Raw genomic sequence first — 23,470 nt, 5'->3', positions numbered from 1 at the left:
CCCTGCGACCACCGCCCCGTCTGTCCCACCCTGCTAGTCCTCACAGAGCACCAGGCGAGCTGCACAGCAGCTCCCCACGGGCTCCCGGGCTCACTACAGCGGTAGTGTGTACACGTCAACATTACGCTCCCAGTTCGTCTCAGCCTCCTCTCTTCCCGTGTCCACATGTCCCTTCTCTGCTTCTGCGACCGTCACATCCTGCATCGAGGTTCTTCTGTACCATTTTTCTAGATTCTATGCATGTGTGTTAATATACCATATTTGGTTCTCTTTCTGACATACTTCACTCTGTAGGTCAGATTCTCAGTACATCCACATGACTGCAAATGACCCAGTTTAGTTCCTCACTGACTGATGTTCCATTCTATGTATGGACCACATCTTATTATCCATTCATCTGTGGATGAAAATCTAGTTGATTCCATGTCCTGGCTGTTGTAAATAGTGCCACAGTGGGTACGTGTGTTTTTGACTTGTGGTTTTCTCTAGGTGATGTGAGATCCATCCTGTATTGTGATTGCTGGGTCATATGATAGTTCTTTTTTCCCCATAGATAATGGTGATCAGAGGATATTTGGTTTACATTGTTGTTAGTTTCTGCTATACAGCACTGTGAATGAGTTGTAAGTATACATATATCGTCTCCAGCCTCCCTCCCACGCACACCTTTCCCCATCCTACCCCTCTGGCCACTGCAGAACATGAGCTGTCTGTACTGCAGTTGCTTACTAGCTATGTATTTTACACACGGCAGTGTATATATTAGCAACTCTGCTCTCTCAGTTCATCCCACCCTCCTCTTTGCCTGTGTCCACTCATCGTTCTCTCTGCTTATGTTTTTGTCCTGTAAGTCAGTTCATCTGTACCATTTTTTCAGATTCCATATTTTATATTAATTGGTCTTCCCTGGTGGCTCATTTGGTAAAGAGTCCGCCTGCAATGAAGGAGAGACCTGGATTCAGTCCCTGGGTCGGGAAGATCGCCTGGAGAATTCCATGGACAGAGGAGCCTGGGGGGCTACAGGCCATGGGGTCACAGAGAATCGGACACGACTGAATGACGCTTTCACTAGAAATGGCCCAATTTTGCTCCTTTTTCTGGCTGAGTTGTGTTATCCATCCCACCCTCCCCTTTCCCTGTGTCCACATGTCTTTTCTCCACATCTGCTTCTCTATTCCTGTCCTGCAAATAAGTTCATCTGTACCATTTTTCTAGATCTCATGTATATGCTGTTATATTTTCTGATCACTGCTGTGTGACTCTCTCGTCTATCCACATTTACTAAAATGACCCAAGTTCGTTCTTTTTTATGGTTCAGTGATATTCCATGGAATACATGTATCACGTCTTCTTTATCCATTGGTTGCTTCTGTCTCCTGGCTATTTATTGTAAATAGTGCTGCCATGAACATTTGGGTGGGTTTTTCTTGTTGATTACAGTTTTCTCAGGGTATTTTAAATTTTTTTTCAAGATTACTGATCTGTTTTAAAATTCATTTTTATTTGGAATATAATTGCTTTACAGTGCTATATGTACACATACAGCCCCTCCCTTAGTGCTTCCCTGCCACCATCACTCCCCCATCCCATCCCTCTAGGCCATCAGAAAACCTAACTCTGCTCCCTGTGCTGTGTGGCAACTTCCTGGTAGCTGTTTTACACATGGCAGTGCTGCTCTCCCAATTCGTTTTAGCCTTCTGTTTCCCTACACCCACCAATTTGTTCTTCTACATCTGTACCTTTTTTCTATATAACATAGAATATAAAATATTAGCGTTAATATAGACGTTTTTCTCTCCCTGTTTTCACTCTATTAACAGACTCTGGGTTCATCCACATCACTACAAATGACCCAGTTTCACACCTTTTTATGGCCGAGTAATATTCCATTGTATATATGTACTGCATCTCATCCATCTATCTGTGAGTGGACATATAGGTTGCTCTCATCTCCTGGATATTGTAAATAGTGCTGTATTAAATATGGGGTGCATTTGAATAGCCTGAGCCTTGAAACAGGAAGAAACATCTGCCTCCCAAGGGTGAAGGGAAGCTGTGATGGACAGAAGGAAGTTGGTGAGAACTGGGTATTGAATTTAGGCCTGTCTACCTCAGAAGCACTTTGATTGCCTATCACAATGGTTTGGGCTTCTGGAGAGAGCTGTAGGATGTGGGTAGGATTTAAGGGGGGAGTTGTTATTAAGGGGGTTGGCATAGCTGTGAGGAATGAATAAGCATGTTCCCAAATAAGCCCAAGGCTCCTCAGTAAGAACAGACGTCCCTCAACCTCTTCCCCTTTAACATGTGACTTGGCTTTTTTCAGTACAAACACCTGAAATATAAAAGTGAGCTTCATGTTAAGATCGAAGGGAAGGACACTGATGACTGGCTCTGTGTGGACTTTGGTAAGTTACTGTATCACTAATCTCAAACTATGTTCAGTTATACAAGGATCACGGTCTGGGTGTTTTTCCACAAAAAGTTTTTGATAGTTGTTTTAAGTTTTCTTTGGTTTTAACCTACTCAGTCTTTTTCACATCTGAAATCCTCATTTCACCTAGTGTGTATTAAGTAGCCACACAGGTCAGAAAGCTGGTGGAGAGCAGGATGAAAAACATGGGAGAGACCCCCCAAAGGCAGTAGAAGGCTCCTTGGTGTACACAGAACCTTGGCCTTAAGTAATTCCTGTAAGGAAGGGCATTGTAGGCACAGGGAATGATAAGAAAAGCAGACTGGAATTCTGAGAAGACCTAACAGATTTGCGAATTAATATATACAGTTTCAAAGTAATTCCCCAGAATGTACTTAATGCAAAGGTAAAAACAGTGCCTGTAGAACTGTGCAGGCTCTGAAATCTTACCTTGTGAGCTTAGAGTTACTCGGGGGTTGATACAACGTGGTTGTTCCTCAGCAAGAGCAGGAGCGACATCAAGCAGCATTTTTGGACTGGATGACACCTGCGCATGTAGTTCAAAGAGACGAACCCTGTGATTATGTGCATGTCTTTTGCGAGGGGCAGGAAGCAGGCCTGCAGTTACCCTGGTAGAAACACTCTCTGCCAAGGCTGCACCCGTCAGGGTTTCCCTGCCACTGTTAGCATTTGGGGCGGGGAGGAGTACTCCGTGCGTTGTAGGATGTTGAGCAGCCCCCTTTCTCCTCTCTGCACCCTGAAAAGGTGAAAATTCAAAATGTCCTGATGGACGCTCATATTAGAGAAATGCAAATCAAAACTACAATGAGATATCACCTCAGACAGGTCAGAATGGCCATCAAAAAGTCTACAAACAAACAATAAATGCTGGAGGGGGTGTGGAGAAAAGGGAACGCTCCTGCACTGTTGGTGGGAATGTAAATTGATAAAACCAGTATGGAAGACTACCGGTATGGAGATTCCTTAAAAATCTAGGAATAAAACCACCATATGACCCAGCAATCCCACTCCTAAGCATATACCCTAAGGAAGCCAAAATTTAAAAGATGCATGTATCCCATTATTCATTGCAGCACTATTTATGATAGCTAGAACATGGAAGTAGCCTAGATGTCCATCAGCAGATGGACAGTGGACATATACGCAGTGGAGTATTACTCAGCCATAAAAAAGAATGCCTTAGAGTCAGTTCTGATGAGGTAGATGAACCTAGAACCTATTATAGAGTGAACTGAGTCGGAATGAGAAAGATAAATATCGTATTCTAATGCATAGATATGGAATCTAGAAAAATGGTGCTGAAGAATTTACTTACAGGGCGGGAGGAGAGGGGGAGAGGTATGGAAAGAGTAACACGGAAGCATATTACCATGTGTAAAATAGATAGCCAATGGGAGTTTGCTACATTTCTCAGGAAACTCAAAAGGGCGAGGGATATATGTATACCTACGGCTGAGTCATGTTGAGGTTTGACAGAAAACAAAATTCTGTAAAGCAATTATCCTTCAATTAAAAAAAAAGGTGAAATTAAAAAAAAAAAACCAAAGTCCCTGATTGAGAACCACTGTTGTAAGCAAACTTTCTCTTTGTTCCAGGAGACAGTATTTCTAAGGTAAAACTCTGCCAGTGCTTTGCTCACAGGCTATGCAGAATTACAGTACTTCTGGATTGTCTACCAAGCGAACCCTGACAGATCCCACCTTTGCTTGTGTAGGTTATCACAAGGAGTATTAAATATGATGCACTTAAAAGCACAGCATCACTTCAGTATTTTTGCTAGATGGTGTCCACAATTTACATTTCTAATAAGTTCTCAGGTAATGCTGATCTGGGGTTCACACTTTGAGAACCACTGCTCCAATTGTCACAGATTTGTGAGATCAGAAGGATAAAAGTAAATGAACTGCTTCTTCACTTGTAATTCTTATCTGTCCTTGGTAGGCAGCATGGTGATTCATTTGATGCTTCCAGAAACCAGAGAAACCTATGAATTAGAAAAATTATGGACCCTACGTTCTTACGATGACCAGTTAGCTCAGATAGCACCTGAGACCTTACCTGAAGACTTCATTCTTGGAATAGAAGATGACACTTCATCTGTGACTCCTGTGGAGTTTAAATATGAATAAAATGAACTGCTTTAGTCATTTCAAATTTGGATTGAGTCACTTCTTTTTTAACCTAGTTAGTTGTTACGAAAACAGGTATTCTCTTTGGGTTCTAATCCTGACACATGGAAATTGCAGGTAAGTGAGCTCATTTTCAAGGGGCTCTTGAGAGTCCCTTGGACTGCAAGGAGATCCAACCAGTCCATTCTGAAGGAGATCAGCCCTGGGATTTCTTTGGAAGGAATGATGCTGACGCTGAAACTCCAGTACTTTGGTCACCTCATGCGAAGAGTTGACTCATTGGAAAAGACTCCGATGCTGGGAGGGATTGGGGGAAGAGAAGGGGCCGACAGAGGATGAGATGGCTGGATGGCTTCACCGACTCGATGGACATGAGTCTGAGTGAACTCCGGGAGTTGGTGAGGGACAGGGAGGCCTGGTGTGCTGCGATTCATGGGGTCGCAAAGAGTCGGACACGACTAAGTGACTGAACTGACTGAGCTCATTTTCATGCCACGAATCATTATATTCAAATTAAATATATTGTCTTTATTCCTGAGACTCCGGCAGATTGCCTACAAGTTGCACTGGCTCCTGTGTTTTGCATTGGCCCCTGTGTTTTTCACTTGAACTATCTGTTCAGATCGTAATCTTAAGTTTAAATCTTATTCTATAGAATAGTATAGCCAAAGCAGAAAACAAAACCACCCCACAGGTCCTGTAACTTACCTTTTCACTCTCAGTTCATATGTAACAGTATTAATATCAAGGTTCACAGTAAGGCCAGTAGTAGATACTGGTGCCTACCTTGAGATTGACATGGATTTTTAGTAATACTAAGTTTATATTTTGATGAAATTCAGGACATTCGCAGTAATCTGAAAAGCCAAAAATAAAACATACTACGCACCAGGCTGCACCTAATAATGAAGTACTTTATTTTGCATCAAGGTATCTGGATAATGGAGCTGCATTTGGGGCACATTACAGATGAGGAATGATCCATATGTGGTGAGTGCAAAACTCAATTACAGAATTACTTCCTAGTATTACCAGATACTCCATTACCAATGCTTCATTGAAAGTAAAACATGATTTGCCACACTAGAAGGCTAGAAGTGAAATATGACAGAATTTAAACAGGCAGATATAAATGTAGCACCTATCTGTATTTAAAAAAAAAAAAGCTTGAAAAATCAAATACTGAGGAAGAGCTCTGGCTGTAAGCCCATTATACCCAAAATCCAACCAGAAAGCCAGTCCGTTACTTCTTTTAAGCAATTCATTGTATAGAAAAAACAAATGCTTGATGAATTCAGTGACAAAAAGGGCACTTTTTGGCTAAAACTACAAAATAAACTGGTTTTCTGAAAACATTTAGAAAAACATTTCAAGTCATTTTCAAAATGTTTAATTGATACAGTGATCTTCAGAAAAAACTTACCTAGTCCGTGTAGAAATTCATCTTGAAATACAAATGAAGCAAAATGATACTTTAAGGGTTATATCTGCCCTTCAGATCAGTATTATATGATGACTGTGATTATTTAATGAACAAAAGCAACACTATTCTGAGAGCAGCGTGGCCTCGGAGACCACTCACACCCATGTAATTGTACATACCAGGCTTTGCCATCAAGTTAAGGAATGGGTGAATGCGTTCAGTAGCAAAGGTCAAATGTATTATCACAGTCATTGAAATTATATTTCCAAAGTTCTTCTTTTTTCTATCTTTTGATTTATTTTCAGATAACTGGTGCAGAGAATACAGAAATCCTCCTGCACTGTATGTGATACTTTAGGTGGCCTTTCATTTATCTTGATTTATCATTGCTTAAAATCTTCAAAACAGCTTACTTTGAGGCTCATGACAGTGCCTGGCACATGGAGATGGAGCCTTTTTATTGCCTTTAAACACTGTCACACCATCTGACTGCCCCACTGGTCTTCACAAAGCAACTCTTTTGGGGTCTGCTCCAAGCATAGACCAACTGGTCCAAAGTGTATTGGCAAACTAAGCATCCTGTAAGGCAAGCTAAAGCTTTCTTCCTGCCAGTCAAGTGATTAAGTTCACGGGGGCTGCAAGTCTCCACAGATACACTTACTTTAGGTAGTGATAGTCAAAAGCACAAAGCATTTATGCATTCAATCACATAGCCAAACAGAAAAACAAGTCTCCTGAAGCCATTTAAAACTAGTCTTTCCAAAACCTCCTGCAACCACTTTGCTCTGTTAGTACCATCATAAACTTCCCTACCACAAACAAAAGGTATTTGCTGCTCTCCAAATATAGGCACTGCTCCGTATCACTGAACATTTATTGGATTTTCCAACTAATAACTGTCAGAAGCCTCAAAAAACGTGAAATTTTTCCAGCTTTACTGTCACCAGCCAGAAGTAAAATTTTTCAGTTATTCGCCTGTTAGCTAATTAAATTTATTTTTTAAAAAACAGTTGGACTTATCTTTATAAAGTATATAAAATTTTCAGAAAAAAAAAAACAAAACAATTTTGCTTTCATTGCATTACTGAGTACCTGAGGTAGTTGAGTAAAAATGCACGTTTAATACCCCTGCCAACACCATTCAGCACTTCCCTTAGGTTATTTATGTTAGTGTTAAACTCAGAACAGTTTTTCTATGCTAATAGGTTAACGTTTAAGTACTTGTAACAATTCTGTTCTGATCCAATTTTAACAATTGGACTTAGGAGCAATCTCGTTTTACTTGATGAGTGTCATGAATGCACCATTTAAGCCAATTTCTGGCATCATGGGGGAAATGAATGTTTTTAAAAATTAGGTATTTGTTATACTGAGAAATGCAACAAAAGGGAAGTGCAGAGTTCTTCTCTTTCCCTCCCTCCCCCCTCATTTTTTTCTTTTTTCTTTTTTTTTTTTTAAAGCTGGGTGTCATACATTTCAGAGAGCATAAAGTATACATTCTCACAGAGACAGGAGTTCGAAAGTTGCCTGGTCCTCAGAAACAACTGGCTAGGTAAAAACTTGTGCATGTGATGCTGGGTAAGGGGTCAGCGCCCGGCTGTTGGTTAAGCAGTCTGTCTTTGGTTTGGCGTCTGCCTCTGTGGTGGGCTGTTTCCTGAGCCTTCACTTCCGCCTTGACTGAGATGGTCCACTTTGCAGAGCTTTCTGCTGTTGGTGCTGCTTTACCTGAGTCAGAATTTCCTGAATTTTTCTCTGGGCAACCTGCAAAAGGAGAGGACCTTGAAACACCTACCTGATCAAGTATTGCAGGAAGTTATTTTACCTCTTCCATTTTTAAAATTAACTTCAAATTAAAATTTGAAGATTAAAGACACGTACTAATTAGTTTGCTAGCAGAGTCTCTAAAATCACCTGCTGAAAGGGGATTTAACGTATTAAGCATCAAACACAGCCTTGAATATTTGTACGGCATGGAGACACCCATGGGAGAATGGCTTCCATTTGCGGAGGCAGCTGTAGAGCTGCCCTGACACACGGGAGCCCACTTGCCTGGCAAGCATAGAAGTGACCAGTTATCTTGACGACCACCTGGTCATTCTCATCAGGAGTCTGGTCACGGGGAACAACAACTTCTGCACTTGACAAATTCTGGAGCTCATTCACCTGAAGGAGATAAACAGAAATCACGTTAAGTGGAACTGTTGGGGTTTTTTTATTTTTTAAAAAATTACCATTTCCTGAACGCTTGTACCAAAATATGTCTTTGTAAATCTCATCTAATATACCAATAATTCTATTTGGTTATTAGTATTGTCCCATTTCAAGATAATTAAAACTAATCCCCAAAGAAACTGACTTACCTACAGTTACATACATCAATAACAAAGCCTAATTTAAACCCTAAAAATCTGATTCCAAAACATACTTGCAGTCACTTCCAAGTCATTTTCAAAGCTGTTTACGATTTTGAAGTTATATATGTTAAAGAGAAACTGCAAACGAGTTTTCAGTTATAGAGGATGTGTAAGTTATAAAGGTAGATGACACTTTTTAAAGTTTTCATGTCATTTAGTATTTTTGCACAACAGAAATAAAAAGCTGATGTTTATCAACAGAAAAATGCAAAAGGCCCCTCAAGAGACAGTCCTCTCGCACAAAGTGGTCTGAGAGAGGTGCTGCTTTCCCCAGTGGCTGACAGCCAACCCTCAGGAGAACAAAGGGCAGTCTTCTCCAAACCTCGGCCCAGGTGTCCTGCTGTTAGAAGTTAGCCCAAATTCAGGGACGGGGAACTCCTAAGTACCTTTCGATGCTTTCCCTGTCATACCACTGCACAGGTTTTGCTGAAGTACTTGCCGTTTTGCCTCCTTTTCCAATAACTCTGCCAGCAGCAAAGGACGGCACTCTGATGTGAGCTTCAAGTTTCACCTCTTCTTTAGGACTAACAAAATTTTCTTCTTTAATTTTTCCATAAATTCTTCCCTGAGCCTACAGATGAGAACATAGCCTATCAGTGTCATTCAGGTAGGAAAGGCCAAAGGTTGACTGATTTTACAGTGGGTAAAGTTAATGGCCTGGCCCCACGGGAGCAGCCCTCTGCAGGGATACATCTGCGCCTGATGGTGGCCTGCCACCCAAGAGATGGCAGGAGCCCAAGGAAAGATGGCGACAGTGCTGACATTATCACAGCTGCGGCAGCTGAATGACTGACCGTTGGTTGGCTCTCCAGTCTTGAAAGGTAAAATTCTCCTGCTGGCAGTAAGATAGTAACTGCATTTTTCTTGAGTAACAGGGACTGAATGAACTACAGAGCCACCCACATAAGGCTCACAAGAAGCCAAGCTCATGTCTAAATGGGCCAGCAAGGAGTATTTTCTGTCAAACATTTCTTCATCTTAGCCAGATGGTTTCTACTTTGACGGAAGCTACAAAATCAAGTTAACATATACAACTGATGCACTCAAACAGATCCTGTCAATTGCTGCATACAACCAGAAATTATACATAGTAAATCTCTTTTATGTATAGCCACAAATTTGCTCTGCTATACACCAAAGGAAAAAGAAGCCAGAGTTGGTTTCATCCAACAGGCTGCCACAGTAGAGAACAAAAACACAGGTACAAAACATGTTTTCATCGGTGCAGAGATAAGCTCATTTTAGGGGGTTACAGACATTTAAAAAATTCATCTTAGTACCCTATATTTCAGTCATCCTCAAAGTCTCAGGCCACAGGTGTAATTATTAACAGTCCAGGGACACAAAGGATATATGCTGCTGCTGCTGCTAAGTCGCTTCAGTCGTGTCCGACTCTGTGCGACCCCAGAGACGGCAGCCCACCAGGCTCCCCGTCCCTGGGATTCTCCAGGCAAGAACACTGGATTGGGTTGCCATTTCCTTCTCCAGTGCATGAAAGTGAAAAGTGAAAGTGAAGTCAGTCGTGTCCGACTCTTAGCGACCCCATGGACTGCAGCCCACCAGGCTCCTCCGTCCATGGGATTTTCCAGGCAAGAGTACTGGAATGGGGTGCCACTGCCTTCTCCCAAAGGATATATATTGTCCTCCAAAACAGTATTTATAATTTTAAGAGCTTATTTTCTAATATTTAGATCTGTTTCTAATACTTAGATCTCTAAAATAGTTTGTAATTATCACTGATCACATAACTGATACTGAAGCACTAGAGCTTCTCTTACATGTCCCGTTTAAGACAAGTGCACAACATGGGCAACAGAGCGTATGGAGAAACCACCTAAGTTTCCCAGCATACACGCATTATAAAAATTACAAGACCCATTTATAAAACAGTAAGAACATAACTGACGTTTGTATTCATCTTTTAATATTTCAGGCTAAAGTAACTTGTCCTGTAAGTATCTGGGGGAGGATGCATTTCTGAGTTTTGATCTGAACTGCTAGGACCACAAGGCTGGTATGAAGAAGTAAATTTCTTGCCTGAGTCTGAGCCTAGCCAACTGTACCTACATCTCAAAGCACCTCCTTTTGTTTCCTGTACCCTGTAAATGAAATGAAAAAAAAAATTCAGATTTTTAGTGAAAAATGGCCCATGGAAACAGAGGTCAAAGAAAGTGATGGTTTATAACTTAGCTACGTTTTAGGGCTAGGAGAACTAAGGCTTAGAGAGTTGTCCTGTTAACACAGCTGCTAAGTAGTAGGACAGGGGTTTCCAGTAAGTCACACTGAATTGAGTAGCTGCTTTTACCTGTGACAAACCAGACACCCTACTGAGTTTTGTGGGAGAATCATATACTCAAAGGTATGTATGTACGTGTGAATCTGGGGCTCTGGCGTGGTCTTAGTCTGATTCAGCCCAGGTCTGCTTAACACACCAGTGCATTTATGCTGTTTGCTGTGTGTCCAGCACTATTTTAACTACTTAATTTATTAAACCATATAACCTTGTTTAAACTTTGTGGATGTTTTTAACCCCAATTTTACTATGAGGAGCTAGCTAGGAAAAGGTTAAGTAACTTGCCCAAGGTCGTATTACTAGTAAATGGCAGAGCTGGTACCTGAACCAGCAGCCTGGCTGCAAAGGCTCTGGTCTTCATCCCCCTACTGCACCACCTCTCAGGACAGAGTGGGAGGCATTCTGGCCCCAAGCCCCCCAAAATGACCCATGGTTCATACCAGGACAGATGCCTCAAGAGTCCCTGCCCTTTCTACCTCTAGAATTCTGAAGATTAGAGTGACTAATCGAGAAACTGTGGACCAGGGTGTTAACCGAAGTTAACTCAAGGGTAAGAGGAAAAAGGAACATTTGAAGTCAAGGTCGAAGCTTCTTAGGGACAGGAGGAAAGATTTGAGAGTAACAAAGCATCCAAACCATTCTTATCACCTCGCCTTCACCTCTGCTAACAAGGCACTGAGCAGATTCTCCCCTGGGAGATAGGCAAACCCAACGGCCATTACACAACTCTCACACCAAGGTTTTGGTGTGTTTTTAAAATGTAATTAATGTGGGGAATGTTTTCTACTCTGTTCTCAGTCTTAGCAATTTTCACTGAGAGATTCCTTCTACTGAGTACTGGATTTATTTAAGGGAGAAGCCAGGTTATGGAGGTTCTGAAAAGAAGGCATTCGTCTGTCATCTGTGCACACGCTCCAGGGCACGTACCTTGAACTGAGCCTCCGGCGGCCCGGTGATGATGACCATCCTCACTTTAGCGTCTGGTGCTTCAGCTGGAGCGATCTGTAACAGACCAGAAACAGGTCACAACACTTCCAGTTCCACTGATAACAAATGTTACACAAACTGCACATGACTTACTGAAATGCAGAAAATAAGCCTTCTGGAAGAAAGTTACAGGGAGGCAGTGATGAGTGCAGGTCCATTAGTTATGGCTCCTGTCTACACTTCACCGACAGGGAGACCAAAGGCTACAGCAGTCGTCACCTGGCCATGACGACACAGGCCAGTGGAACTGGGGGAAGAGCCACGTCTGGCTCCACCGTCACGTTGCTCCTCGCTGCACCAGCGGGTGCTCGACGTGTGGTCCTTGGTCCCACACGCAGCATCACACCCTGGGCTTCCCACAAGTGCAAGAAACTGCTCGGGTCACAAATCTACAATGTGGTATGTACACATACGTATAGATACATGGTACGTACGTCCCCCCAAAGTACACTCACTGGAGTAACACGTAGAGTAAATGTTAATCTGACAGAAGAGTGAACTCAGACTCTTCTATTTTGGCAGAGCATATGAAATCACACAAAAGGCCAGGCCAGGGATATGCTGCAGAGACTGCTGAAGGGAGAAAAATCCAGTGTTCCCTCAGTAAGCAAGGATTTAGACAGTTGGCAGGTAGGAATTGTTTGAAGAAAAATTTTTTGCTAGACATTTGCTGTGCAAGAAGCAACTCCCTATAGTAAATAATGGGAGTAGGAAGCAAAAACTACAATAAAAGCTGCCGCACTCGCCACTCAGTGTGATCACCAGCAATGGCTGACAGCCTAGTACACCCTGTCCTACCAGCTACAAATCAAGACCAGGCTTTTTCTTTTACCAGAGTCATGCTTTCTCACTCCCTGAAAATAAAGCTAACATTTCTGTTACTTAGGCCCAAAATGATACTATTCCTACTTTGGGCACTAATTTTGAATCTGTAAAAAAAAGCCAATAATTACTGTAGGCCACACTCAGAATTATTCACAGAAAACCCCTAGAAAGAAGGTATCATTCTGATTTCCCTCCCCCGTAGCCCTCACTGGGCCACCCAGCCTGCAGGATCTCAGCTCCCTGAGCAGCGATCTAACCTGCATCCCCCTGCAGTGACAGCACGGAATCTTAACCACTGGGGGATGTCCCTGGCTTTCTTTTTTAAAGAGAACTTTTGTCTTTGTCAGTACTGGTGGTAGAGGACTGGAGGGGAGAGCACTCATATACTGAGGTTCATTTCAGTTGTTCATCGTGTCCAACTCTTTGTGACTGCAGCATGCCAAGCCTCCCTGTCCATCACCAACCCCCGGAGTTTACTCAAACTCATGTCCATTGAGTTGGTGCCATCTCATCCTCTGTCATCCTCTCCTCCCACCTTCAATCTTTCTCAGCATCAGGGTCTTTTCCAATGAGTGAGTTCTTTGCATCTGGTGGCCAAAGTATCAGAGCTTCAGCTTCAAGCATCAGTCCTTCCAATGAACATTCAGGACTGATTTCCTATAGGATGGACTGGTTGGATCTCATTGCAGTCGAAGGGACTCTGAAGAGTTTTCTCCAACACCACGGTTCTTCGGTGCTCAGCTTTCTTTATAGGCCAACTCTCACATCCATACACGACTACTGGAAAGAGCATAGCCTTGATGGACCTTTGCTGGCAAAGTAACGTCTCTGCTTTTCAACATGCTGTCTAGGTTGGTCATAGCTTTTCTTCCAAGGAGCAAGGAGCCAACTTCATGGCTGCAGTCACCATCTGCAGTGATTCTGGAGCCCCCCAAAATAAAGTCTATCACTGTTTCCCCTTCTATTTGCCATGAAGTGATAGGACCAGATGCCATGAGCTTAGTTTTCTGAATGTTGAGTTTTAATACCGAGTTTAAAACTGAGGTTAGGAGTACAAATTGCTCTACTGTCTGAGAAGCTGAGAAGAAAGCACATGCCCTGAGACTCACCAGACCCACTTGTGTACACTCATGTGAAAGAATAAGGTTGTATATGACAACAGGATAAAAAGAACGTAATCCATCACTGTGCAGGAGAAATTTGGAACAATCTTAACGTCCAGTAAGTTAACAAATAACTACGGTTTGGTGATACCAGACATACAGGTACACATTAAAGTCCCTACATGGGAACTTACATTATGGAAATCTAGCCAAGTGTTAGAGTGCTAATGCACCTTTCACATTATGCACGTTTCAGACTTTTTGGAAAGAAAAACATTTTACCCTTATCATCAAAACTCCAAGAAAGACAAAGAAAAAGAGCCCGGTGTCTAAATACCCAATTCTTGTTCATAAAACACTTGCTGGAATTTTTCCAAAAACAAAGTATCTGGTAGGTTCTTTTTTGTGCATGAGCATGTTTTAATTTAATTCATTAATCAGGAAACTAACAGGATAGTAAAGTTAGTTCACCACTTGGTCTTTTTACCATGTCTTTTCCTTTACCTGTTTATTTTGGCTGCATTTTCTGTTCACATATTTTGTTAATCTTTTGCTGCAAGACAGCGTATGAGGGCTGTCCTGTGTATTCTGCTTTCTCATTAACTGTGTGTGTGCACACTGCAGCTCACGTGGTGGCAAATGCACAGCTGTAAGCGCACCTCAGTCAGCAGCCTAGCGCTCTCAACATTCCCTCCTGCTGGCTCTTTGTCTCCAACCCTTCCTCCAGTTCCTCGCAACCGCTGATTTTTCTCCTCCATTTCCATAGTTCTGTTTTTTCCAGAACTTTCATAAGTGGGATCATACAGTATATAGCCTTTTGAGTCTTCTTTCTCTTAGCATAGTATGTATGGTCTTTATCAACAGCTCCCTCCTTTTCAGCGCTAAGTAATCTTTATTTTGGACATGGGTTTGGGTGGACTCCAGGAGTTGGTGATGGACGGGGAGGCCTGGCATGCTGCGGTTCAAGGGGTCACAAGGAGTCAGACCTGACTGAGCGACTGAACTGAATCTTTATTATACAGATAAGCCACAGTTCATGCATTTCCTAGTTGACTTCCTCCCCATTTCCCAGTTATAAATAAAGATATTATAAACACTTGAGTGCAATGTGGATTTTTTGGTACTATATTCGAATATTTATAAGACATAACTGAAACAAAACCTCCAGACACTGATGTTTTCCTGACGAAAGCTATGACTATATCAAGGCTTTGTCAGTTTGTGTATTCCTTAAAACAAATGGACTACAGCCTTGATTGTTAGGACACACAGTAGCGTCATCTGGGAGGGAATAAGGGACTAAGGCCGCCCCCGGGGATGAGCTAGAAGAAGTATGCCCAGGGGCATGGCGGAGCAGGACCCACTCCAGTGCTGGGCTCTCTACCTCCAGACTGCTTTTTCTGGAGAGAGAATTTAGCTTACCTTGTTTAAGCTAGTGTTGTTACACGGAGTTTCCTACCACACCCTATGTAACCCCAGTATAGACTGCTACATTCAGTTCACAGAAAGTGACAGACAGACTCACATCTCTGTGGCGTGCTGTCCTTAAAGCAGAGGAGAGCCGCAGGTGGCAGGACAGTACCTTAATAGACGCTCCTGCAAAGCGAGACAGCTGTTTGATGTGCTGTCCTTGCTTGCCAATGATGGCGCCTACAGACAGTGCTGGGATGAAGAGATGGACCGTCTCCGTTTCCGATTGTTGCTGGAAAGACAGGACATCCATGCTCAGTGGACACAGATGAGGCTGTGGTGTGGGCATAGGGACGGGGGCATTCTTGTAGTGTTAGGAATATTAGCATAGTTTAGGAAAAATCACCACAGTAAGTTGATATGACTCTACCTAACAGGTTGGGAAGTTCTCATATTCATCCTGAAAGCATTAGTATTTATAATAATACCACTTTTCTGTGTATAATTTCCTTAAAGCTTAGAATGTTGAGTTACAGAATTACAACAACTTTTGTGGCACTTAACGTTGGCCCAGCAAATGACATGAGCACTCTTAGCACACACACGTTGCTAGTGTCAATAACCACTTCCTTTTCTCCCCGTAAGTCCTGGGTGGGGACAGAGGGCATGCTAAGTCTTCTGTTTCTTTCTTTGTAGTATATGCAGATATTGAATCGCCTGAAAATGTATGTCAGTTATACCTCAATTAAAAAATTCACCACCCCCCCCGAAAAAAGTTTAGTTGAGTCACAAAGGAAAGATGCTCTACTGGACCAAGGAAAAGAAATCAACAGCTTTGTTGTCTCATCTGCATACATCCATCTGAAGCATCTGTAAGACACTTTCAACTGAAACTTTTAAGGATTATGAGAATAAAATAAGCACATCACAGAAAAGTTGATCCCCAAAAAACCCAATTCCTGTATCTTTCCCTGACAGTTATATTGTTGTATCTGAGGACTTTTTTGGGAACACTTCAAGAAAGTACGGTTTCCAGTTTCTCATTAATTAGTCTAACACTAGAGTCAGGTCTTTCAACATAAATCTTGTGCCCATGTACAAATACTTCTAAGATTTTATGTAATAAAAATGCTGGATTGCAGCATGAACATTTAAAGTTTGTATTTCTAAACTCTCACGCTAATTATCTTACAGTCAATAAATGTGTAAAAGACAGAGGGAAGTCATTTTGGTTTAAAACATGCCTTTCCCATGTACAGAAAATTAAAGCGTGTGATTCTAGACCCGATGTCTTGTTTCCTACACAGAAAAATCGGAACTCTGCTCTTCTAAGCCTCTTCCTTTTTCTGTTAACCACCCCTGCACCATGTGCCCCTTCAGTTCCTATCCAAGTTAACCTAAAATTCAACTCTAGAAAGTATTCTTGACAAAAGCCATTGTACTTTTCTCTGATCCCGACACTTTTGTTTCTTCAGCGTCAGTATAAATAGATGTGCGCACACTATATTCTTCACAACTTGGTATTTCCTATGCTTCCCAGGATGCTGTAACACTGCAGGTCTTCATACAGCTGTCAGCCTAATGAAGTCTCCCCGGGGGCTCGGTAAGCATTCTTAGAACACACAAACCAGAAGAGGTTTTGCCTTCCACTGAACTCTTGCCTGTAGAGATCTCTGGAAGAGGCCTGTCCTGCACAGCCTGGCCAAACCAACTTTTACTGCTATTCATCAGGGAAGAACAAAAAATAAAATTAGTCCACCCTTCAGTATTTCTGAGTCATATGAACAATGCCTCTTTCTGGGAAGCACCATACGTCACAGGCTGCCAGGGCGTTATGCAGTTACCATAAACTGTCCATTCCAGGGGCTTCCCAGATGGCGCAGGGGTAAAAAACCCACCTGTCGGTGCAGGAGATGCAAAAGGCATGGGTTCGATCCCTGGGTCAGGAAGATCCCTTGGAGAAGGAAGTGGCAACCCATTCCAGAATTCTTGCTGGGAAAATTCCATAGACAGAGGAGCCCAGTGGGCTACGGTCCACGGGGTTGCAAAGAGTCAGACACAGCTGAAGACAGCACACAACTCATTTATTCCAGAGGGACAATTTAAGGCCTTTCTTAGTAACTGGATAGAACTGAATTAATGATGACATTGCCTATAAACTGGGCTCCATGTTAATATCAATTTATTTTGTCATTCCGGTCCTTATATTAACCAATTTTCTAAAGTAAAGTGAAAGTTGCTCAGTCGTGTCTGACTTTTTTGCGACCCCATGGATGTTCATGGAATTCTCTAGGCCAGAATACTGGAGTGGGTAGCCTTTCCCTTCTCCAGGGGATCTTCCCAACCCAGGGATCAAACCCAGGCCTCCCACATTGCAGGCAGATTCTTTACCAGCTGAGCCACAAGGGAAGCTCTTCTAAAGTAAAGATAGGATCTATTTTGTCTCGCTAAGAACATCCATGTAATGTTCTTCTGAGTACACTTTTTTTAAGGGGGGTAGTGAGGAGTCAGGGGTCTGGCAGTAATAAAAACCTTTGTTTTTTTTTTAAGACTTTCCTAAGAATCAGACTAAATCTATCATGTAACTTGCCAAAATCTGCCCCACTGTATTTTGCCATGACTATTGTAATTATTTGCTTTCTGGGCCATGTTCCAGGAATACTTTATACTGCTTACAAAATAAAGATTTAGAAAGACAAAGGAAGTGAAGAAATAAGAGCAGGGAACAGAAAAGAGAATCAGAAATGCTGCTGTTCTACAAATGTGGCTCTATGCTTCTTAGCAATTAATTAAAACTAAGAAAAAAATTAATAGCATGATTTATCATATCTTTAAGAGAAAAGCTATTTGTTTAGTAAAAACTAGTTTTCCTGGGACTGACCCCAGAGCGTAACTTCTGAATGTTCTTAGCAGCCTGAAGTACCAGGACCATCAGACCAAAAGTCCCCAAACCTCAGAGTACAGCCTGAGCATCTCAGCCTAGAAGAAACACACTGACCACCACAGCTACGAGAAAAACCCACAGGCATAACTACTGTCATCTCAAAAGCTGAACAAAGCAATCATCCTTCCATACAGTGATGGGTGAGAGGCTACAGGTGCTTTTGTTTCACTGACTTTGGGGAGGTGGGAATGAGGTAGGCGATGATGAATGAATACATAGATTAAGTTGAGAAGCTGTGGGAAAGGAACGGCGGTGAAGAGACAAGGACTGAAAGGACCAAGCAGAAAGAAGGGCAAAGTCATGAAGAAAGCATTGCTATGCAGACAAAAATGTTCCACGCTGGGATGAAAGCAGAAGTAACAGAAATCTACAAGGCAGGTTAGCAGGAAGTGAAGGAAGCATGCCAGGAGGCAGTGCCCCAGACTCAGGGACTGTGGTTTGTGCTCTTGACAATGGCACCTTAATGAGAAAGTGATTCATCAGATGTCTGCAGCCTGATGAAGACTTTTCTGAATGCTCCCCAGATCCCTCTGTCCAGTTCCAAATCCAACAAGCACATCCCTGACCATAAATTACCTCCCAAGCAGAATTTCCTCGAGGAGTATAAGGCACCTCACATAAACGTCCTGTCTACCGGACAGTCATTAAACCAGCCCAGTCTTATATGGGACTCTGCATGGTAAGCCATGCTTTCAGGTTCAGTTCAGTTGCTCAGTCGTGTCTGACTCTTTGTGAACCCATGAATCGCAGCACGCCAGGCCTCCCTGTCCATCACCAACTCCCGGAGTCCACCCAAACTCATGTGTATCGAGTCAGTGATGCCATCCAGCCATCTCATCCTCTGTCGTCAGCTTCTCCTCCTGCCCCCAATCCCTCCCAGCATCAGGGTCTTTTCCAGTGAGTCAACTCTTCGCATGAGATGACCAAAGTATTGGAGTTTCAGCTTCAGCATCAGTCCTTCCAATGAACACCCAGGACTGATCTCCTTTAGGATGGACTGGTTGGATCTCCTCGAAGTCCAAGGGACTCTCAAGAGTCTTCTCCAACACCACAGTTCAAAAGCATCAATTCTTCAGCGCTCAGCTTTCAGGTTGCTGCTGCTGCTAAGTTGCTTCAGTCGTGTCCTACTCTGTGCAACCCCATAGACGGCAGCCCATCAGGCTCCCCCGTCCCTGGGATTCTCCAGGCAAGAACACCGGAGTGGGTTGCCATTTCCTTCTCCGATGCATGAAAGTGAAAAGTGAAAGTGAAGTCGCTCAGTCGTGTTCGACTCTTAGCGACCCCATGGACTGCAGCCTACCAGGCTCCTCCGTCCATGGGATTTTCCAGGCAAGAGTACTGGAGTGGGGTGCCATTGCCTTCTCCGAGCTTTCAGGTTAGGACACCCAAATAAGCAAATAGTTTTTACTTATAAAGTTCAGAAGCCATAACAATGGGTTATGACAAGTCTCTTTCACCTGTGAATTTAAGACTGAGGTGGTTTTGAGAAGATTCATCAGCTTTACCTTTTCATGTTCCACATTCTTCACATGGAAGTTAATGTTCACCTGCGTTACCCTGAACCCTTCTTCCTAAACCCTCAGAGGTGAATGATACTCAGGCCACAAGCCGCTTCCCAGTGGATTTCTGCCAGATGCCTATTGGCAGCACTTCCTCTGGAGTTCTTGGCAGCCTCTGTGCTATAGCTTGAAATAACAGAAGAACAAAGCTGCTCAACTGAAAGTTTGCTTAACTGGTGAAGTCTGCCAATGAGTAATTTCTAATCATCTATCATGAGGAGATACAAGAATGAGCAAACAGTAAAGTTAAGTGTATTTACTTTGTGGGGAACAGAATCTAAGACATCACAAAGGCACGGAGACAAGCATGCCAGCCAACAAGATCAGCCTCCAGGAACCTGGAAGGATGCCAGCATCTCCCTTTGGCTTGTAAGATACATACTCCTGGGGGTTTTTTGTTTTGTTTGTTGCGTTTTACTGGATTATGGCCTGGAACTGGAATTGAGTTTACTCAACTTCATGACCTGAACAGCATATTTAAGTCTTTTTTTAAAAAGGCAAAGAAAGTTTCTCCATATACTAAGTACAAGACCTCTTAGAGATAATATATGCAATGAGTTATTTACTTTGAGATTGTTTACTAGCATATGAGTCACACCCACCATAAGACATCCTAAAGAGGAGGTCTAAGACTCCATGCAAGTCATTTGATCTAACAGTCCCTTTCAAATTATAGTTTTGCTTCTTAAAGACCACTTCAAAGTAGATAAGACCCAAGAAAGTGTTCACCTTTCTTGTCTCTTCCATAAGCAGAAAGTTAGCAATTTTAAGATTACACTGTTGTTCTAGAGGCTTGGGAAGACTCCAAAGGCACTATCAAAATGATGGAGACAACAGCTCTTGAGCTAACTTCTGCCAACCCCAGCGCAAGCTGCCAAACCATCCAGCTATGGGTGCTGTTGTGTGTGATGCCAATTCCAGCTCCTCCTCTGCTCACTAGCTGCCAACTGCCTCTTCCCTACTGTTTGAGCATCTCTGAAAGGAGCATTTCTTGTCATTTATAAACTCGAAGTCTGCCAATTAAGTACTGCATGAGCCAGCTGCTAGGCAGGAACTAGAGACTTTTTGTCTGCTGGAAGAACCAACTCTTTGGCTCTATTGGAAACACCAACCTGGCAGGTTCAGGAAGAAGAGTACGTTTTAGGGGGAGGGACGGGCAAAGTTTTGGAACAGAACAGAGACAAGGAATTTATCCAAAGACGAGATGCATCAAATTCTACTTCATGTTACAAAGCAGAAGTGAGAAAACATGAGCAGAAAAATGAAACAATTCTAAAAGAGGAAGAAGCGCATAAAAATAGTCTTTGAACGATTTAGTCATCAATACCTACTCCTTGCCAGGCAATGTATAAAGTAAACACAGAGATTTGCTACTAACCTACAGGCACTGAGGATAAAGAGACTATCTTTGTGAGTAACCTGACTTCTCGGTGAGAATGTCTACAGAACAGTAATGCAGGAGTGTTGTCAAGTGCCGAGAGCAAGCACCTACCGACCTTTAATTCTCTAACCCAGTTTTTAAATACAGGCATACCCCAGAGACGCTGCAGATTCAGTGTCAGACCACTGCATTAGATGGAGTATCAGAATAAAGTGAATTCGCACACATTTTTTTGTTTCCCCGTGCCTATAAGTTTCTACTACACTGTTGCCTATTAAGTGTACAACAGCATTATGTCAAACTGTACATACCTGATTAAAAATAATGCTATGGGAAACATGGTTACTAATACATTTGCTCAATGCAGATTGCTGCAAACCTTCAATTTGTAAGAAACAATTTCAAATTCTGTAAAAATTAAAACTGCTGGAAAGAAGAGTTCTTAGAGATCATTCACCTAGCTCAGTTTCTTCACTGTGTGAATGAGCAAAGAAGCCTAGAGCAAAGAGGAGACTGACCTACAGTGAGAGAGATGGTGGGGCCCAGGGCCTCCCTCCAGGGCTCGCTTTCTTTCCACCCATCCCCTTTAGCACCAAGTTACAAACACATTAGCCACTTCACATCACTTTTAGCTGTGGTACAAAGCTTTGTGGGTGTGCGTGCTAAGTTTTCTGTTGTGTCCAACCCTGTGGGACACCAAGCCAGACTCCTCTGTCCATGGGATTTCCCAGGCAAGAATACTGGGGTGGGTTGCCCTCCTCCATGGGACCTTCCTGACCCAGGGATCAAACTCGTGTTTTTTAAAATCTTTTGCTTTGGCAAGTGGGTTCTTTACCACTAGTTTAACCTGGGAAGCCCCACAAAGCTTTAGAATCAAGTCTATTCACACATGATATGAAATTCTGATACCTATATTTAGATTAAGGAGCTTTGTTACATGGTTTCTAGGCCCAAAGAGGTTTGAAGTGGCAGGTGAGCAGCAGGGGAAGATGCAAATGTCGCCAACAGCAATGGCAGAAAGACACACACTACAAGGCCAGAGCAAAAGCTAATAAGCACACCCAACAGCTGGGTGGCTTCAAGGACAGGCAAAGGAAATTCACATTCTTACAGGGATAAAATATGATCAGTCTCATAACCCGTGTTCTTTGCAGAATCCAGTGGCTTTTTATTCTACAAGTGCTCCAAGCACTAACAGAACAGAGCCCCCACCTTTTCCCTGAACACCTCCCTCAGTTTGGTGTAGCAGGTACCACTCACAACTTTATATCATAAGCAAGTCAAATAGGAAGAAAGAGATAGAAAAGCGAATTCAAGAAGGAAGATCCTAGAATGTTAATTTTATTTCACATGATTGTCTTAAATTATTATTGATAATGCAACTGAACTGAGAACTTCTTTCCAAAAAAATTCTTGTATACAGTGTCTGCTAGGCTGTGCTTATTTTCATGCTATCACTGGCCTCCTATTTCTAACCTCAGGGAAAATGCTACTCTTAAAAAGCAAATAAAAAATTACAATTTCTTAACACAATTATTTCCTAAGGACACACCTGTTCACAAAACAAATAAAAGCTGTTTAATGTCTGCACACAAACACACATACACAGCAGATTTGTGGGCAAGACGATCTGAGCTCACCACTTAATAAAGTACAGCACGGAGAATGGAAAATGTTCAGGATGAAGGAAGCCTATTCAAAATCCTCTCCTTTACATTTAAAAATAAGAAACCTTTCCCCTTCCCCAGAGTCTCAGATTTTTCTTTTGATATCTGAAAACACATGTTGACAACCCTGCCACCCAAGAAACGTCAAAGGAAATAACTCATGTACGTCTACAAAGAGAAGGAGGTCCCAGTGACAAGAGCCGGAAAGCCAGATCCAAGCTGACGAGTGGTCCCACAGGGGTCAGGCTTCACCTTAAGATTTCCCCCAATTAGCACTTAATTCACACCACTTGAGGGCAACAGAGTCTGACCGTGTCCCTTGACGCCACACCCCCAACCATAAGGAAAGGCAGGACACACTGTCTTACCTCAAACTGTGGGTAAGGAGGAGTTATAGCTGATGGGGGCCCTGAGGTGGGAGGTGGCATCCCAGATGTGGGTGGGAACAGACCCAAGGCATTCAGATTTAATCCAGGAATTAGATGTGCTTGCAGCTGCAATGGTTAAAAAAAAAAAAAAAAAGTCCCTTCATTTTACAATTACAAGATCAAGTACAAGTGAGCATTTATATGTGATAATATCCAGATTGTGACCTCTTGTCAAGTAAAGAAAAAAATCATTTTGTGAGTTAAATTTTAAAACAAAGCAGATGTTCCATGTGATTATTCTTTGGGTTACAGGTTATGTCTGCACATAATTCTTGCTATTTTCAACTCCATGTGCTGTCTGCCTCCTCTTTGATCTGAAGGCACACTAGGTTTCTCCAAGCAGGGAACACAGCCTTCCTTGCCTTTACGAGGAGCTCTCAGTGCTCAGACATACATGTTATCTGTACGCTCTGGGCACACAGTAAAGAGACTGAGTATCCTACATGAATTGAAGAAGCAAGCAAACAAGATATGTT

General features: G+C 42.5%; 2 protein-coding genes across 19 annotated transcripts in view; one reads left to right on the top strand and one right to left on the bottom strand.

Moving 5' to 3' along the window:
* The window catches only part of MALSU1 (mitochondrial assembly of ribosomal large subunit 1), a 32,934-nt gene extending 28,349 nt beyond the window's left edge, over positions 1 to 4,585 (top strand). For 2 of the 4 annotated variants that reach the window (XM_086397367.1, XM_086397364.1), the window contains exons 3-4: positions 2,324 to 2,405; positions 4,373 to 4,585. In XM_086397367.1, the coding sequence (XP_086253493.1) occupies positions 2,324 to 2,405; positions 4,373 to 4,560 (270 nt within the window). In that variant the 3' untranslated portion in view covers positions 4,561 to 4,585. The remainder of the gene's footprint in view (positions 1 to 2,323; positions 2,406 to 4,372) is intronic. The other 2 variants (XM_086397365.1, XM_086397366.1) reach the window with 2 other exon arrangements.
* An 869-nt stretch (positions 4,586 to 5,454) lies between these two features.
* Positions 5,455 to 23,470, bottom strand: part of IGF2BP3 (insulin like growth factor 2 mRNA binding protein 3) — a 144,368-nt gene continuing 126,352 nt past the window's right edge. For 11 of the 15 annotated variants that reach the window (XM_086397349.1, XM_086397352.1, XM_086397362.1 and 8 more), the window contains 6 exons: positions 22,935 to 23,060; positions 15,188 to 15,307; positions 11,618 to 11,692; positions 8,837 to 8,968; positions 8,033 to 8,146; positions 5,455 to 7,744 (listed from right to left, as the gene is read on the bottom strand). In XM_086397349.1, coding sequence (XP_086253475.1) covers positions 7,646 to 7,744; positions 8,033 to 8,146; positions 8,837 to 8,968; positions 11,618 to 11,692; positions 15,188 to 15,307; positions 22,935 to 23,060 — 666 coding nt within the window. In that variant the 3' untranslated portion in view covers positions 5,455 to 7,645. Of the gene's footprint in view, positions 7,745 to 7,909; positions 8,147 to 8,836; positions 8,969 to 11,617; positions 11,693 to 15,187; positions 15,308 to 22,934; positions 23,061 to 23,470 lie in introns of those variants that run through there. The other 4 variants (XM_086397353.1, XM_086397354.1, XM_086397363.1 and 1 more) reach the window with 3 other exon arrangements.

The sequence above is a fragment of the Bos grunniens genome, chromosome 4 (genome assembly GCF_055505025.1).
Source record: "Bos grunniens cultivar Pamir isolate PY7600 chromosome 4, Bosgru_T2T1.0, whole genome shotgun sequence".
NCBI lineage: Eukaryota > Metazoa > Chordata > Mammalia > Artiodactyla > Bovidae > Bos > Bos grunniens.
Note: the sequence above shows the minus strand (reverse complement) of the source record. Positions and strands in the feature narration are given on the sequence as shown.